The 14236-nt window shown below is 59.8% G+C and overlaps 2 protein-coding genes across 5 annotated transcripts in view; one reads left to right on the top strand and one right to left on the bottom strand.

The window, feature by feature from the left end:
- Positions 1–500: 500 nt before the first annotated feature.
- NOB1 (NIN1 (RPN12) binding protein 1 homolog) lies at positions 501–3158 on the bottom strand. The gene is made up of 9 exons (XM_072346130.1): positions 3021–3158; positions 2803–2935; positions 2547–2680; positions 2372–2443; positions 2148–2285; positions 1865–2074; positions 1527–1624; positions 1270–1414; positions 501–1096 (listed from the first exon to the last, which is right to left on the bottom strand). Exons 1-9 carry the CDS (start codon positions 3090–3092, stop codon positions 827–829), a joined length of 1272 nt encoding a protein of 423 aa, XP_072202231.1. The 5' UTR covers positions 3093–3158; the 3' UTR covers positions 501–826.
- WWP2 (WW domain containing E3 ubiquitin protein ligase 2) overlaps positions 3155–14236 on the top strand; it is a 31792-nt gene continuing 20710 nt past the window's right edge. The window contains exons 1-6 of one of the 4 annotated variants that reach the window (XM_072346127.1): positions 3155–3225; positions 4475–4559; positions 5153–5300; positions 5594–5712; positions 11437–11574; positions 12294–12390. In XM_072346127.1, the coding sequence (XP_072202228.1) occupies positions 4490–4559; positions 5153–5300; positions 5594–5712; positions 11437–11574; positions 12294–12390 (572 nt within the window). In that variant the 5' untranslated portion in view covers positions 3155–3225; positions 4475–4489. Of the gene's footprint in view, positions 3226–3269; positions 3407–4474; positions 4560–5152; positions 5301–5593; positions 5713–11436; positions 11719–12293; positions 12391–14236 lie in introns of those variants that run through there. The other 3 variants (XM_072346125.1, XM_072346126.1, XM_072346128.1) reach the window with 3 other exon arrangements.

Here is a 14236-nt window from a genome sequence, read left to right as displayed (position 1 = left end):
CGCTGCTGGCACACGAGATTCGTGGTGTGTCCCCGGCCGTGTCCCTGCCTGCATCCCTTCCCTGGGGCATCACCCGCTGCCCTCGGGCAGCTACACCCTGCCCTGTGCTGCTTTCACTCCCCTGGAAGCCACCAGCTCGCCGTGTTAGTGTTACTGGTCTGCCCTGCTGTGGTGAGAGCCGGGGGCTGTCACCTGCCTGGGGCTTCCCCAGGGGTGTGCACACTGCCCCGTGCCCTCCCCATCCCGATGTGAGCACATACCCTGCCCCGCGTCCAGCAACGTGTAGCTACAGAAGCAGCCATGCAGTGCTGGTGCGGTGGCTTGTGTTGTTGTGCAGGTGCAGACAGGCACAGAGCCCCAGCAAGGGCTGGGCTGGCTACAATGTTTGCGATTAATACCTGCTTGTCAGGGAGTGCCCTGGTAGAAACTGCCCCAAGGAGCTGCTGGTGGACCCCAGCCCAACCGCCCTGCCTCCCCTTCAATGGACAAAAGACTGAGTCACGGTGGTGTAGCATTTCGTGTTTATTCGCAATGCTGTCATTCAACACCGTGCCCTTGGAAACAAACAGAAATGCCACCACCTCACTAGGAGCGCAGCCAGCACTCTCCACATGTGCTGGGTCTGGCAGGCAGTCAGGGTCAGTGCTTCACACACCCAGAGCTGCTGCCTGCCCCACAGACACCTGAAGAAGCCCAGAAGGAAAGGCTGGGTGCCGGCACGGCAGGCATCTCACCTTCATGCTGCCACCAGGTGCCACGCAGCCCCCAGGCAGCCCAGCTTTCCCTTTCTCTCGCAGCTGCACTGCTGAAGGCCCTGAACTGCCTTTCATCTCCTCTTCACAAACTTCTTTGTCACAGCATTGGGGTTCAGGCGCCTCCTACCAGCGCCCAGTGCCGTGTCCCGGATTTGCAGGTTGGCTGCGCGACTGTAGATATCATTTTCTGCAAAGGGCGAGAGCCCCGCGATGTAGTCGGGGTCGAAGACGTTGGTCTTCTGCCTGGCCTTGCGGGAGAGCCGCTGCTGCGGGAAGGGCTGGTCCTCCACCAGGTGCGGGTTGTTGGCGTGCTTCCCTCCCTGTGGTGCTGGCAGCGGGTACTGCCCAAAGAACAGACTGTTAAACCTCGGGGGCAGCTCTTGGTTAGAGGATCTTCACGGTGACTGCCGGTTTAGAGAGAACTCAGCCAAAGGAGCCCAAGAGTCCCTGCAGTAAGTGGAACATCTGGAAGGCAACCACAGCTCTACCCGGCCCAGCCCATGCAGCAACTCACCCTGAGTCCCCGCGGGTTCAGCACCTTGGGGTTGCGGGAGAAGTGCATGTGGAGGCTCCCATCCTCACTGACGCTCACTGCAACTTTCTTCAGCGTCTTGTTACCGCAGTGAGGGCAGAAGACCTTGGTCATGTCCGAAGTTGTACTGTGGGAGACACAGACAGAGGGGATTTACTAGAGCAGAGGCTCAGCCCAGGAGTGGGATCGCTGCCCAGCCCCAGAGGCTGCCCCTCGCCCTGGTGGTGCTGTGCCCACACCTGAAGCAGCCGTGGCAGCGCAGGATGTGGCTCCGGGCCTGGCGGATCAGCATGCCATTCACTGCCAGCACGTGGAGGCCCATCTGCAGCAGCACGTTCTGCCATGAGGGGGAGAAAGCGAGATGCCATGAGCCCAGGAGCTCCAACCAAGTTTGCCTGCCCGGGCAGCGAGAGGACAAGGACAGCAAAGCCAATGGGCTCTGCGTAGGCCTCTGCTGTGTGGAGAACTGACAGCTTTGAACACAAAAGAAAGCACCGCAGGTTGACTTTTGTATGGTACGTGTGTGGGACCAACCGAGCTATGGGCTGGAGCCAGTGCCATGTGAGGCAACACTCACCTGCATGGAGAAATCTGTGGTGACACAGCCCACCTGCACGTTGGCAGGCACGGTGTCGCAGTGCCCCGTGTCCTGCTGGACCTGCTTGAGGTTGCTTGGTGTTATCCAGCCCTCGTCGTCATCATCACTCCCTTCCTCCTCAGCACCATCCCCATCTGAGCTCTGGCACTCATCAGTGGCTGTTGTTCTGCTGGAGACGTTGTGTGTTTTCTGCAGAGACGGGCAGTTGGTGCCGTGTATGCCAAGGAGCCGGGATGCAGGGCAGTGAGCACAGCAGCCTCACCAACATCTCCTGGAGCTCGTCCTCAATGTCAGGCAGGGGCAGCCTCCAGTAGAGGAAGGAGCTGAACTCAGCGTTGTCAGGCAGCTCCGTGCTGCTGTCAGGGCCGTGCTGCTGCTGGCTCCTCCGCGGGCGCTTGTGCTGGGGGAGACACCGCAGCCGCGGGCTCCACATCCCCGTTCCTCTCAGCCCTCACAGCCCCTCCTTGTCCCCATCTCCCCTCATACCTTGGTAGGCAGGTGGAAGCCGGCGAGGTGCAGCGTGGCCTCGGGGTGCCGTGGGCTGGAGCTGAGCTGCACCTGTGGGCAGCGCCGGGCTCAGCAGCGCCTGCAACCCACCCCATCCCCATCCCTACCCCAGCATCACATCCCCATCCTCACCCCATCCCCATCCCCCCCTTACCTTGTCCGGGGGCTGCAGGCGGACGCTGCCCGGCCCCGCGATCTCGGTCTGCATCTGGCAGGTGAGCGCCAACACCTGCAGGTCGGCGGCCGACAGGCTGGGGAAGTCCCCGGTGCGCTTGGCGAATTCGGTGACTGCGGGCACCAGCAGCTCGTTATGAGCAGCCCGATATCCGAGCAGCCCGTTACGAGCAGCCCGTTACGAGCAGCCCGTTACGAGCAGCCCGACATCCGAGCAGCCCCCCGCCCTCACTCACCCGTCCGCACGAAGTCGGCCCTCGGGCGGCGCAGCTGCAGCTCGTAGGGCAGCGCAGCCAGGCGGCGCCGCGCCCGCCGGTCCCGGATCTCGGCCAGCACTTCGGGCACGGTGTACACGCTCTGCGCCACGTCCTGCGGGCGGGCCGCGGGTCAGCCCGGCGCGGAGCGGCCCCCGCCCACCCCGTTCCGGAGCCTCTCCGGGCTTCTTGGTCCGTACCTGCAGCGCGGCGCCGCTCAGGAACGCGCCGGCGTCGGCCACCACGTGCGGCACCCGCGCCGTGTCCGCCATGTCCGCCGTGTCGCGCCGCGCGGGGTCTGATGGGAGCGGCGCCGCGGGAGCACTTCCGGGCGGGGCGGTCAGGTGCGCGCGGGGTCACATGACGGCGGCGCTGCAGCCGGAAGCGGGAGCTCGGCGCTGAGCGGTGAGCGGAGCGGCCCGGTGCCGTTCGGGGTGGTTCGGGGTGACGGGGGCTCTGACCGGCGGTGGCTGCCGGCCCCTGGAGGGGAAGCCTGACGGGGCGGCCCGGGGCACCGACTGCGGGGCAGGTCGGGCCGAGGCCTGGCTGGGAGGGAGCGACGGGCCCGTGAGGAGCTGCGGCGGCGGTGAGTGTCTGTGGGCTGAGGGGGCGGCGGCGGGACTCGGCGTGCAGCCCGGGAGCTGCCCCCGCCCGCGGCGACGCTGTGGTGGGCACAGCTAATGTTTGTGTATCTGTGCGCCGCAGTAATTGCAGTGACAGGCGGTCCTGGATGTGACCGCAGTCTGTAAGCTGGGCTCCCAGCTGCCAGAGAGGATGGAGGGGCACCTTGTCGTCCCCCTGCATGGCCTCACCCAGCAGTGCCTTCCTGGGGAGCTGTGTGAGGCCTCAGCCTTGTGCCAGGCCGGTATCGGGAGGGGTTAAAAAGGAGTTAGCGGGGGTTGAGACGGGGCCCCGTGAGAGCAGTGTGATACCGGAGCTGACTGTCGGTGTCAGACTGAGCACCTCGTGCTCCTGCGTGATCCCTGACCCTGGGGTTCTCCTTCACGGTCAGGCGTTTCAGTAGAAAACCTGCTGCTTTGCCACGTGTGCAGCTCCAGGGGAAAGCTGTGGCAGACAGGGGAGAGGGAAGTGCTGCGGCTGCTGTCAGCGGTGCAGTGCCCCAGCATGAGGAAGTGGTGAGTGCCTGGGGAGGTGCAGGCCGTGCTGGGGTCTGGCCCTGCCGTTGGAGAGTCTGCGATTCCTCTCCTCTCTGAGCTGCAGCTCTGCAGCGTGTTGGAGTAGAGGGGACCGATTTTTCCATGGTATTTTGCTGCCTGGCAGCCACTTGGGCCATCCTTGAGGGACGTGCAGCTCTGCTGTGCTGTGAGCAGACCCAGCTCATGGTGCTGCTGTCTTATCCTTTCCAAGGGATCGCACATACCATGCTGTGCCCTCACCTGCAGGCTTTGGCGTTCGTTTGGTGTTCAGCAGCACTGGAGGTTGCTCTGTCCCCATGGCCAGGATCCGCAGCAGCCTTGGGGTTGGGGTGAGGTGGAGTTGCTCACCAGGCTGCCTGCAGGCTGCTGCCCCAAGTGGCTGTGTGCTCTTTTGGCTGTGTGCTCTTTCTGTTGTGTGCAGTGCTGGACACAGGATATCTTCGGGCCCCAGCTCAGACTCAGTGCTGAGTCCCCATCTCTCTCTCTCTCCCTTCCAGGCCGGGGGTGATGACATGGCCTCTGCAAGCTCCAGCAGGGCCAGGGCAGGGCTGCCCTGTGAGAAGTCCCAGCTCTCTGTGAAAGGTGAGTCCTGTGCAGGGCTGGGAGCTGGGCTTTGGGTGCACCCTTGGTAGGGAGGGACCATTTTCCAGGCTCTGTGATGCATGCAGCCCTTACCAGGTCTTGGTGCTGATGGCCTCTGGAAGCAGAGCACTGCCTGTGGAGGGCTCTGCCTCCTCTGTTGGGATGTGGCTCCATGGCTCTGCCAGGGCGGTGTTTGTGCTGCAGCGGCCACGAGATGGCTCCAGATGCTAGGAGCTGTGTCCCAGCACTGCCCACAGCCCTCTGGTCCGGGCATGGCCATCTAGAGCGTGGCAGTTCTCCCTGGCCAACTGCCTCCTTCCCTTGGCTCCTGCAGAACCCCTGTGTCCCTGGCTTGTCATAGAGCATGGGCTCTCTCATCAGGCTCCTGGGGCTGGGAGCAGCTGAACAGGGATGGTAGGTGTCTGTGGGGTGAAATGGGAGTGGGTGAAGCATGACCGGGGCTGTCTCAGCCCAATGCTGTCCCCTTCCCAGAGCATTGGTGGCAGAGATGGGGTGTGCACATGTGGAGCAGTGTCCTTGGGCAGGGGCTGTGGCTGTGGGGCTGCTGCTTGACCCCTGCCTGTCCCACTCAGTGGTGTCCGTGAAGCCCAAGGCCCACAGCCGCCAGTCACGGATGAACTGCTACGTGGAGGTGGCGGGCGATGGGCTGCCCAGCGAGACCAAGAAGACGGGAAAGCAGATGGGGAGCTCTGAGCTGCTGTGGAATGAGATCCTCATCCTGTAAGTCCCTGCAACCCTGTGCTGTGGGGCTGGGGCTGTCCCCTGCTCCCAGGCCCAGCCCTTAGTGGGGATCCATCCAACTCCATCAGCTAGGGCTGTTTGGATGTCAGAGGGCTTTGCCCCTGATGAGGATGCTGTGAGTGTCACCAGTAAGGGGATGCGGTCTCCTGTCACCCTAAGGCTTTCCCTGCATCCCTTCTGTTCCCTGGCTTGGCAGGCCTGGCACTGCCTGCTCCTGAGCAAAGAGAAGGGACGAGGCCGTGGTAATGGACCCTCTTCTGTTCTGTCTTCAGGAATGTCACGGCTCAGAGTCACCTGGACCTGAAGGTGTGGAGCTGCCATACGCTGAGGAACGAGCTGCTGGGCACTGCCTCCGTCAGCCTCTGGAACCTGCTCAAGAGCGGTGGGAAATGTACGTCCGTATGGCCTGGCCAGAGCTGCTTTGGGTCCCTCGGCCTCCGTGCAGTCTGTGTCCCTGCTGAGGGCTGGGGTCTCCCCACGCCGCGTGGCCCCATCAGGGAACAAGGCACTGTTGTGTGCAGGGTGCAGGGCTGGCTGTGACAGCCGCCAGATTTGCGTTAGCCAGGGTGCCAGAGCTGTGCGGAAACACAAACCCTCAGCTATTTGCTGCCATTTGTGGTCACCAGAGTGTGGCTGTGGCGGCAGCTTCTGCATAAAGGCACCCATTCAGGGCTCAGCTGTGGAAGCTGCTGTGCGGGCCTGGAAAAGGCTCGCTCTGTCTTTTCCAAGCAAAGCTCTGCTTCTCACAGAACACAGAGCTGGTGTGGGGCGGGGGAGAGGGGCCTCTGCCCTGTGGGGAGTGGATTGTGCTCGGCCCCTGACAGGCCTACATGGGGTTGTTCCCTGGCACTGCTGCTGCAGGTGACAAAGCCCCAGCAGTCCCCCCACTGTGCTCCTTGGGGCAGCCATGACTGGTGTCCCCAGGGCCTTGGCATCGCTGCATCCTTGCTTGGCACACTCAGGAAGTTCGTTTGCCGCTGTCATGCTGTAAAGCCCACAAGGACCTGGCTGGCGCCTGGCAGCACAGGGCTGGGCTGCTCAAGCTGCCCGTGCTGGGGGCTCAGCCCCATGGTGCTCCCTCCTGCTTTCTCCCAGTCATGCCACTGCTCCCGCCCTACCTGCCCACTCCTGCGGCAGGGCACAATCAGCCCTTTCATTAGTGGGTGTCCCAGGGGGCTGTGTGGAAAATGAATGGAAAAGGCAACTGGCTGTTCTAGCGCCTTCGTTAACGTGCGGCAGAAAAAATGTGTCAGATTTTTCCTTGACACTGTGGGCCAGGAGGGAGGACTCTTAAAGCTGCAGAGCGCTGCTTTGCTGGGGAGGTGCTGCTGCAGGGGGGGCAGTCCTGCATGCTGCCTGTCTTACCCAGCCTGGGCCCTGCTCATGTTGCTCGGCCTTCAGGGCTCTGCTCCGGCTCTGTGTGGGCACCAGGCTGCTGCTGCTCCTCTGGAGGGAAGGCTGCGTTCTGGGGACCCTGCCCTGGCAAGGGACTTAGTGTGTCCTACAGCCTATCTTCTGGATCCTGCCTTGCTTGCTGAGGAGATGAGGAGGCCGTTCCCGGTGCATAGCAGTCTGGTGACTGGGGAGTTGGCCAGGTCACACATGTAAGCTGGGATTAAATCCTTCTGAGCTGGACAAGGGATGCCCTAATCTAGCCTAGCTCCCTCTGCTGAAGGAGACTCTGGATTGAGTGCCCTCTGCCCCTTGGAAGCCCCCGAGCTCGTTCCTTGCTCCTGGGAAGTGCTGAGCAGGGACATGTCTTCCCCAGGGCAGCTCTTGGCTGGCAGCATGCTGCTGTCTGACCTGCTCTTTTTGCTATGGTTTTAGTGAGGTTTTCTGTAAGTTACCACTATGTGAGCATAACTGCAATCTTTTGTTTGTATTCCTGTAGCTTTACTTGGTCTGGAAGGATTGTTCTCATGGCTCAGCTTTTGGGCAGATGGGTGTTTTCCAGCAGGGGTGGTGTTCTCGTCTCTAGTGACGTTCATGGCAGTGTCTGCAGGGCTCGTGCTGCCAGGAGCAGCCGTGGCTCCCTCTGTTCTCGCTGTCGGTCCTCCTGCCAAGCACGCGTCACTCCAGGTGGAACAGCCTCAGCCCTGAGGCCTGCAGCCTGGAAAAAGAGCTCTGCAGTGAGGCTGGGTGATGGGAAGAGCCTGTGGAGAGCTGGACCTAGGCTGTTCTAGAAGGATGCGGCCTGTGCTGGGGCTCAGGGCAGAGCACACTCCTGTCCTCGGCTGGGATTAAGGACAGAAGATGAGGTGCAGCCTCCTGTGCTCGGTGGCACAGCCCTGCCCTGGGCCCCCCAGCAGCAGCTCTCTGTTCTCAGGCGCCAGCAGCTCCTTGGTGTGGCTGGAGCAGTGTCCCCGCGTGGCCCCCGGCGCGGTCTGGGTGGAAGCTGATCTTGGTGCTGCTGTTTGCTGGTCCCTGGCAGCTGAGCGGTGGATGTCTGTGCAGGCTTTGGAGGGACACCAGTGAGCCGGGCTGCAGCTCGCGGATGAAAGTGCTCTCTTTTATTGCTTACTGCTCAGGTTGCGAGTTACATCAACAGGCTCCTGTTTCTCCAGTGGCACCATATGCCAGGACTTGACAGATCCTGCAGAGCCCTTTCTTTCCATTCTGCTGCACCTCTGGCCAAACCCCCGAACCTCTGGAAAGCTGCAGCTGACCCCACTGCATGAATGTGCTGCCACAGGAATTCTGCGTGGCCAGAAAGCAAAGGCTCTTTCACCAAGGAGTGGTGAATGCAGGCAGCCAGATGGGCTGCAGTGAATGCTTAATGGTGCCTGTGTTGGGGCAGCGGGCCTGGTCAGAGAAAAGGAAGGGAAAAGAGGTCTGAGGTTCTCCTGGCTGTGCTGCATGGCAGTGGAGTGGGCAGAGTTGTCAGTGATTCTTGGGCACCAGAGGCTGGGTCAGCAGCAAGGACTAATCTCCCACTGTCTGGGAAGACTGGTTTTCTTGTCAGACTAACGATGCTCACTTCTCCTAAACTCTGCTGGGGAATGTCCTGCTCCCCTCAGGCTCCTCCCAGAGGACCACAGCAGCAGGGACCCTGTGTGTGCCTTGGGATGCTGGTGTTGCTGCCCTAAGCTAACTGGGGGCACGTAGATTGCTGAGCGGAGTGTGTGGCCGTGGCAGCCTGGAGGAGCTGCTGATCTTGGTGTCAGTGGTTCCCCAGGTGGCTCCGTGCGGGGCTTTTTTCATGGATGGTGGTGGGTGCAGCTTTGGTCACGTGGAGCTGTTTGAGGGGGACCTGGGATCTGTATGCAATGGAACGGTGGTGCAAAGAGGGCTGTAGGAGGTGAGAGGTGTGCAATTGTTTTGTCAGCCTGTGGGATAAAGGAGCCGTCCCTGTCAGGTGAGAGGCAGCAGGGCAGTCCCCTCCCGTCGATGCTGGTGCTGATGGGCAGGCGGCTCCCAGGGGTCCCAGGGGGCTTGGGCTCAGTGCAGAGTTGTGCTCGCTGCTACCAGGGTGGAACTGTAAATCTGCTTAATGGGCTGGGAGGGAATTCCAGTTCACCGCCACTAAATGGGAGCTCTGATGCCGCACGCGGGGCACTGGAAGTAGCTGAACTGAGACCTTATTCAGGGCCGAATCACCCCCGACCCCCTCCCAAAATAATAATAATCCCTCTGACATTCTGGCAGCCGGCAGGACACAGGCAGCCTTTGTGCTTGGCCGTTCAGGGGACCCTCTGTTGGTGCAGCAGCAATGTCCCTTTGTGCGTCCCGCGTGCTGGATGGGGACAGTGAATGGAAGGTTCTGCCGGTGTTTATTTTCTTTAGAAAAGCTGAAGGGGGTGGAGAAGGGGAGAAGGCAGCCGGCTGGGAGGTTCATGTTCACATCCTCTACTCGGAGACGCCTCGTCTTTGCTCCTGTGCTGCCGTCCCCCCGGGCCGGGCGCTGCACAATGAGGGTCTGTGCGCTGCGGTGCGCTGGGCTGCGGGGCGCTCACGGGAGGGGAGGTGGGGACCCCCGGTGTGTGCGGGTGTGACTTCCGTGTGGCTCAGGGAAAGGGCACGTTCCTACGGCTCGGAGCAGGCAGGGAGGAACAGGGCCTGGGTTTGTTCTGCTTTTTGGCTGTGCTCAGTAGCATCTTCTGTCTCGCGTTCTTAGAAGGATCCGTGAGATCTGTTCCCCTTGGAAGTTCAGAGAATAACACCTTTATGCAGATAGGTGAGATCGGGCTTAACTGAGAGCCCTATCTGGTGGCAGGTGGGAAACGAGCAGTAGCATCAGCTCCAGCTTACATCCGTTCTGTGCCCTGAGGTGAGGGCCCTGGGCACCGAGGGCATCTGCCTCCTTGGGACCAGAATTCACAATGCTTGTGCACAACCTGTCCTGCAAGCCTCTGTCCACCGTGAGTGCCAGGTTTGGGGTGGATGTTGGATGCTCAGCGTGGCACAACAGGTGATGCTGCACACAGCAGGTCCCAGAGAGCTCCACGCTCGCTTGTCTCCAGGCCTTGCTTCCAGGCAGGGCAGTGGTGAGGGTTCCGTCTCTGATCAGCACCCTGCAGTGCGGTGACCCCTCGTCTGCCTGTTTGTGTCCCTTCCTGACTGTGTGTGGCTGGTGGGTTCTGGGGTTGTGTCCTAGAGCTCTGGGCTTGGGGAGCACTCCCAGCCCTGAGCTCTACACTGTGCTGGACTGGGCTGTGGGCGCAGTGTGCGAGATGCTTCCTGCAGCCCCTGCCAGGCCCTCACCATGAGCTGGGGACAAGGCAAGGGGTCCGTGGGGAACATACTCCCCTTCTGCTCCCATGGGTGGGTATTGAATCTCGTCCTCATGGCGAGACAGGGTGAAGCAGGTTGCTTAAAAATGGTGCCGTTGTGTCATGAGCAATCCGTGTATAATAAAAATATTATTTGAGCAAATGAGTCAGGAAGTGTCTGGGCTGCCGTCCCACAATGGGGCAGCCAAACTTTTCTGGCCCTGTGTGGCGGAGCTGGCTGGTTTGGTCCTACTGGCTCCATTGGGGCACAGCCGCACTTGTTTGAGAGCTGTGGTACTGATGGTCCCGTTGTGCTTCTGTTCCTGGGGTAATGTGGAAGGTGTGCAGGCAGCCTCTGTGCTGTTCTCTGCCAGCCTGGGAGCTGGTGACTCCCCCAGTGGCAATGGGGAGGTGACTTGCTGCTGTCTGGATGGCCCCTGGAGAGCTGGGTGTGTAGCGTGTGCCCACCCTGGGACAGGGAGCAGTCAGTGATTTGGGGCAGGCTCTGCTTCTTGTAGCAGCTGTGCAGCCCCTGTTTGGTGGATGGTGCCTGTGGCTCATTTGCTGCCTTCCCTGTGGCTGTAGCTGTGGCAGGCAGTGTCCCCTGATGGATTACCTGTGGGTGAAATGACAACAGCTGGTGAAGTCTTGCTGAGCACTGAGAGCTGGGCTGGCTCACGATGGAGTGGAGCTGGCAGCTTCCTCCTGGCCTGAACTGGTGCAGAGGTGGCCCAGTGCTGGGGCTGAGCATTTCTGTATGTCATGGGACAGTCCTCTGGGCTCAGTGGAAGAGATACGTGGGGATGTGGACAGAGTGATGGGTCTGGGGTTTTCTTGTGCTGCTTGTCTGAGTTTTCTAGGTGAGAAGAAGAGTAACCCAAGCCTGAAGCACGCTCCTGCTCCTCTGCAGCAGAGCAGGACTTCAGGCACCTCAGCACGTGCTGCTGATCCGCTCTGTGCCACAGGCAGCTGATGGCTGTGCTGGCCCGGATCCCTTCCTGCTCCATACATGAATCCAGCACAGTCTCTCCTTATAGCCTCAGATCTGGGTCTGTGAGCTGTTGTGGTCTGGGTTGTCGTGACTGTGTCTCCATGTAAGGGGATGGAGGGACCTGGCCTTGCCCCCCGTGGCTGGAGAATGGTGTTTTTGTGTGGCAGGTTGGGGGGCCTGGGGGGTTCCTTCAGTAGCAGGCTGTAAGACTGACAGTCTTCTGTGGGCACTGTGGGGTACCTGTAGGTGTCGGGCTGCTGCTGGTGCTTGGAGGGACAGCTGACACTGGAGGGTCCTTTGGGGCCCACGGGGAGCTCTTGGTCCTGCAGGAGGCTGGGATGTGATGTCCTCATCATGGTCAGGTCACAGGTGATGACCGGTGGTCTCCTTCTCTATCTCTCTTCATCTCCCCCAGTGGAGAACAGGCAGCTGACCCTGAACCTGCAGACAGAGAACAAAGGCAGTGTTGTCTCCGGTGGAGAGCTGACGATTTTCCTGGACGGGCCGGCTGTTGATCTGGGAAGCCTGCCGAATGGCAGCGCTGTGACAGAGGGTGAGTGCCGCCCGGCTCCGCATGCACGCAGCAGCTCTGTGCACGAGGCGGTGAGCAGCGGCGGGGAGAGGAGCGGGGCTGAGAGCACAGCCCCCAGCACTGCTGAGCAAACACCTGAGTGCCGACAGCCACCTGCTCCCCCAGGTAAGGCCCTGGCTTTGCTCCAGGCTCCCGTGAGAGCAGATGTGTGGTGGAACACAGGAGTGTCAATGGCATCGTGCCTGCATCCTCTCAGTGCTCAAGCAGTCCAGCCCCTTCTATAGCTTTCCCACGTTGGGCTGTGCAAATGCATTCTGTATCTGGTGAACCACTCAGAAAAGGGCCCTCGATGGGGAGGGAGCATGTGCAGGGGCATGGACAGATGTCTGACTGCCCGAGGCTGCTCAGGGAGTAAGCAGAGCCCATGCTAGGAAGTGCATTGCTTTGCATTCCCTCTGTTCCTTCTCTGCCTTGCTGGGTGATCCAGGTCCTAAAACCTGGGGGCCTTGGGTGAGTCTCTCTGATGATGCTGACAGAGCCCATGGTCATACCTAATGCTCCAGGGTCCAGTGGGGCAGAGCCCCAGCCCAGGCTGGCAGAAGGGAGCAGAACTCCTTATGGATGGAGTCGAGGTGGACAGTGGGAAGACAGCGTTGTGCTTTTAAGTCTCCTTTATGGTGGGAAGGAAGAAAGGAGGGTAGAACTAATCAGTGCTATAGTTGTTTTCTTCACCTATTCAGGGTCCCAGGTGCCTGGACGGGACGCCGGCAGCATGGCTGCAGCCACGGAGAGCAGACATCAGTCTGCCACCACAAACTGCTTTGGGAGCAGATCAAGGTAAGCACAGCACCTGCCAGTCCATCACTGGGCATTTACTGAGCCCCTGGGGCACTCGAGCAGTGTCCATGTGGCTGAGGGACATGGTAACTCCTCCAGATCTCCCAGCAAAGCAGCATGCAGGAGACTTGGGGTAGGGCTGGGTGCAGGCAGCAGAGCTGAGCATGGGGCTCGCTCTGAGTGGCTGCTCAGGGGTGGGCACTGAACCTCTGACTGCAGCATGGCCCTGGGCCAGACTGGGGGCACCATACCCATGTTGGTGGTCACAGGGGAATGCTTCAGAAAGCCCAGGGAGAGCAAGAGAAGCAAAGCAAACCTAGCTGCAGGGAAATAACAGCTACTTCCAAAGGAAATGAGATGCTTGGGCAGCAGCCACCCTGCCTGGCACAGTGCCTGTCCCTGCCTTCTTGCTGGAATGGAGCAGTGCGGAGCTGCTCCTTTTTGGAGCTGTGGTTATTGAGGGACGTGTCACACTGTCAACATGGAGTTGAATTTAACACCTATTTATATTTCCATGGTGTGGCAGTAGCCCAGCAGCCTGTACGGATTTTCTGGTTAAAGTGTGCCTGTAGTGAGCCTGCAGCCTGCGCAGTAAGGGGCTCCATGAGTCCTGCGGGCTTCAGGTGTAGGAGCATGGTAAGGAGCTCTGTGTGCTTGGAGCTCCTCTGCTCCTCTTTATCTACCAGGCACATACGAGAGAGGAGTGAAGGAGATAAGAGTTTCTAGCTCTAAAGAAAAGTGACCCCATGCTTCAGTACAGTGCTTGTCTGGGGTAGGGGAGTGGTGACACGTTGCTGACCGCAGTCTGTCTCCAGTCTGCTGAACCAGTCTGCTCCTGGTTCCTGCTATCTGGGTGTTAACACCATCTCAGAGATGAGATGAGACTGTCCTGGCAAGAGCTGCTCTTTGCAGCCATTCAGCAGCTCTCAGTTGGTGTTAGAGAGCCTGAAACCGAAGAACTGGTTGGGATGCTCAACCTGGAGACTGAGTGCCTCACATTCCACGTTGCTTTCTGCCTGTGAGTAGTTTCTGCTCTTGGTGTCTTCCTTACCTGTGAGCATGCAAGAGGGGCATGCTGAGTCCTGGCTGGTGCTTCTGAAAGGACCTCCAGAGACCTTCTAGCTGTGCCAGCCTGCAGTTGTTACAAATCACAGCATGGGAAACTTTATCACTAGTTTTTGCTTTGTTCTGGGCTCATCTGAATGTCAAATTGTTCATAACAACCTACGTGTTGGTGTAGCACTGCTGTATGGGGCAAAGCATGTGTGTACCCAACGCAGAGGCAGCTGCCTTCCCCAGGTCCTTTGCACATGGGAATGCTGTTTGATGTTAGCTCTGTTTATATGCAGAGCAGTGTTTATTTTCATAGGCTTGGTGATGGATGCTGGCAAACTTGCTCGCAGGCAGGATGGAAAGAAAAGTTTCATTCTTTGCTCCTTGACTATTTCTACACTTGTCCCCCCAAGGGAAACTGCTTGCTCAGGGCTTCTCTTTCTTCTTCTGAGCAAATGTCATCTTGGGATTTGCTGCTAATCTTGGTGACGGGGTGTGAAATTCCACAGTGCTCTGCATGAAGAGAAAACAGCCCAGAGGCCCCTGGCTGAGGTTTGGTGCTATGGGTGCCCAGAGGGTTGCCATGATCCCCATTTGTTTCATGGGGGCCTAAGAGGCCCCTCGTGACAGCATGTAATTGGAGCAGCCAGCTCTGGGTTTGGGCTGGTGGGCTGAGCGCTGTTGAGTGCTGCCCTCTGACTTTGCTGTCACCTGCTGCAAACAGTGCAGACCCCAGTGATTCCTTTGGTGCACTGTGTGTTAACTTTTACTGCCTAATCACATCCAAAGCCTC

The sequence above is a fragment of the Excalfactoria chinensis genome, chromosome 11 (genome assembly GCF_039878825.1).
Source record: "Excalfactoria chinensis isolate bCotChi1 chromosome 11, bCotChi1.hap2, whole genome shotgun sequence".
NCBI lineage: Eukaryota > Metazoa > Chordata > Aves > Galliformes > Phasianidae > Excalfactoria > Excalfactoria chinensis.
The sequence above is the reverse complement of the archived record's forward strand: the minus strand, read 5'-3'. Positions and strand labels throughout refer to the sequence as shown.

Coding starts and splice junctions, on each gene's coding strand:
- NOB1 (XM_072346130.1), bottom strand. CDS start 3,092: ATGGCGGACACGGCGCGGGTGCCGCACGTGGTGGCCGACGCCGGCGCG. Junction 2,075..2,147: donor ACGAGCTCCAGGAGATGTTG/GTGAGGCTGCTG, acceptor CCGTCTCTGCAG/AAAACACACAACGTCTCCAG. Junction 1,097..1,269: donor TGAACCCGCGGGGACTCAGG/GTGAGTTGCTGC, acceptor TTCTTTGGGCAG/TACCCGCTGCCAGCACCACA.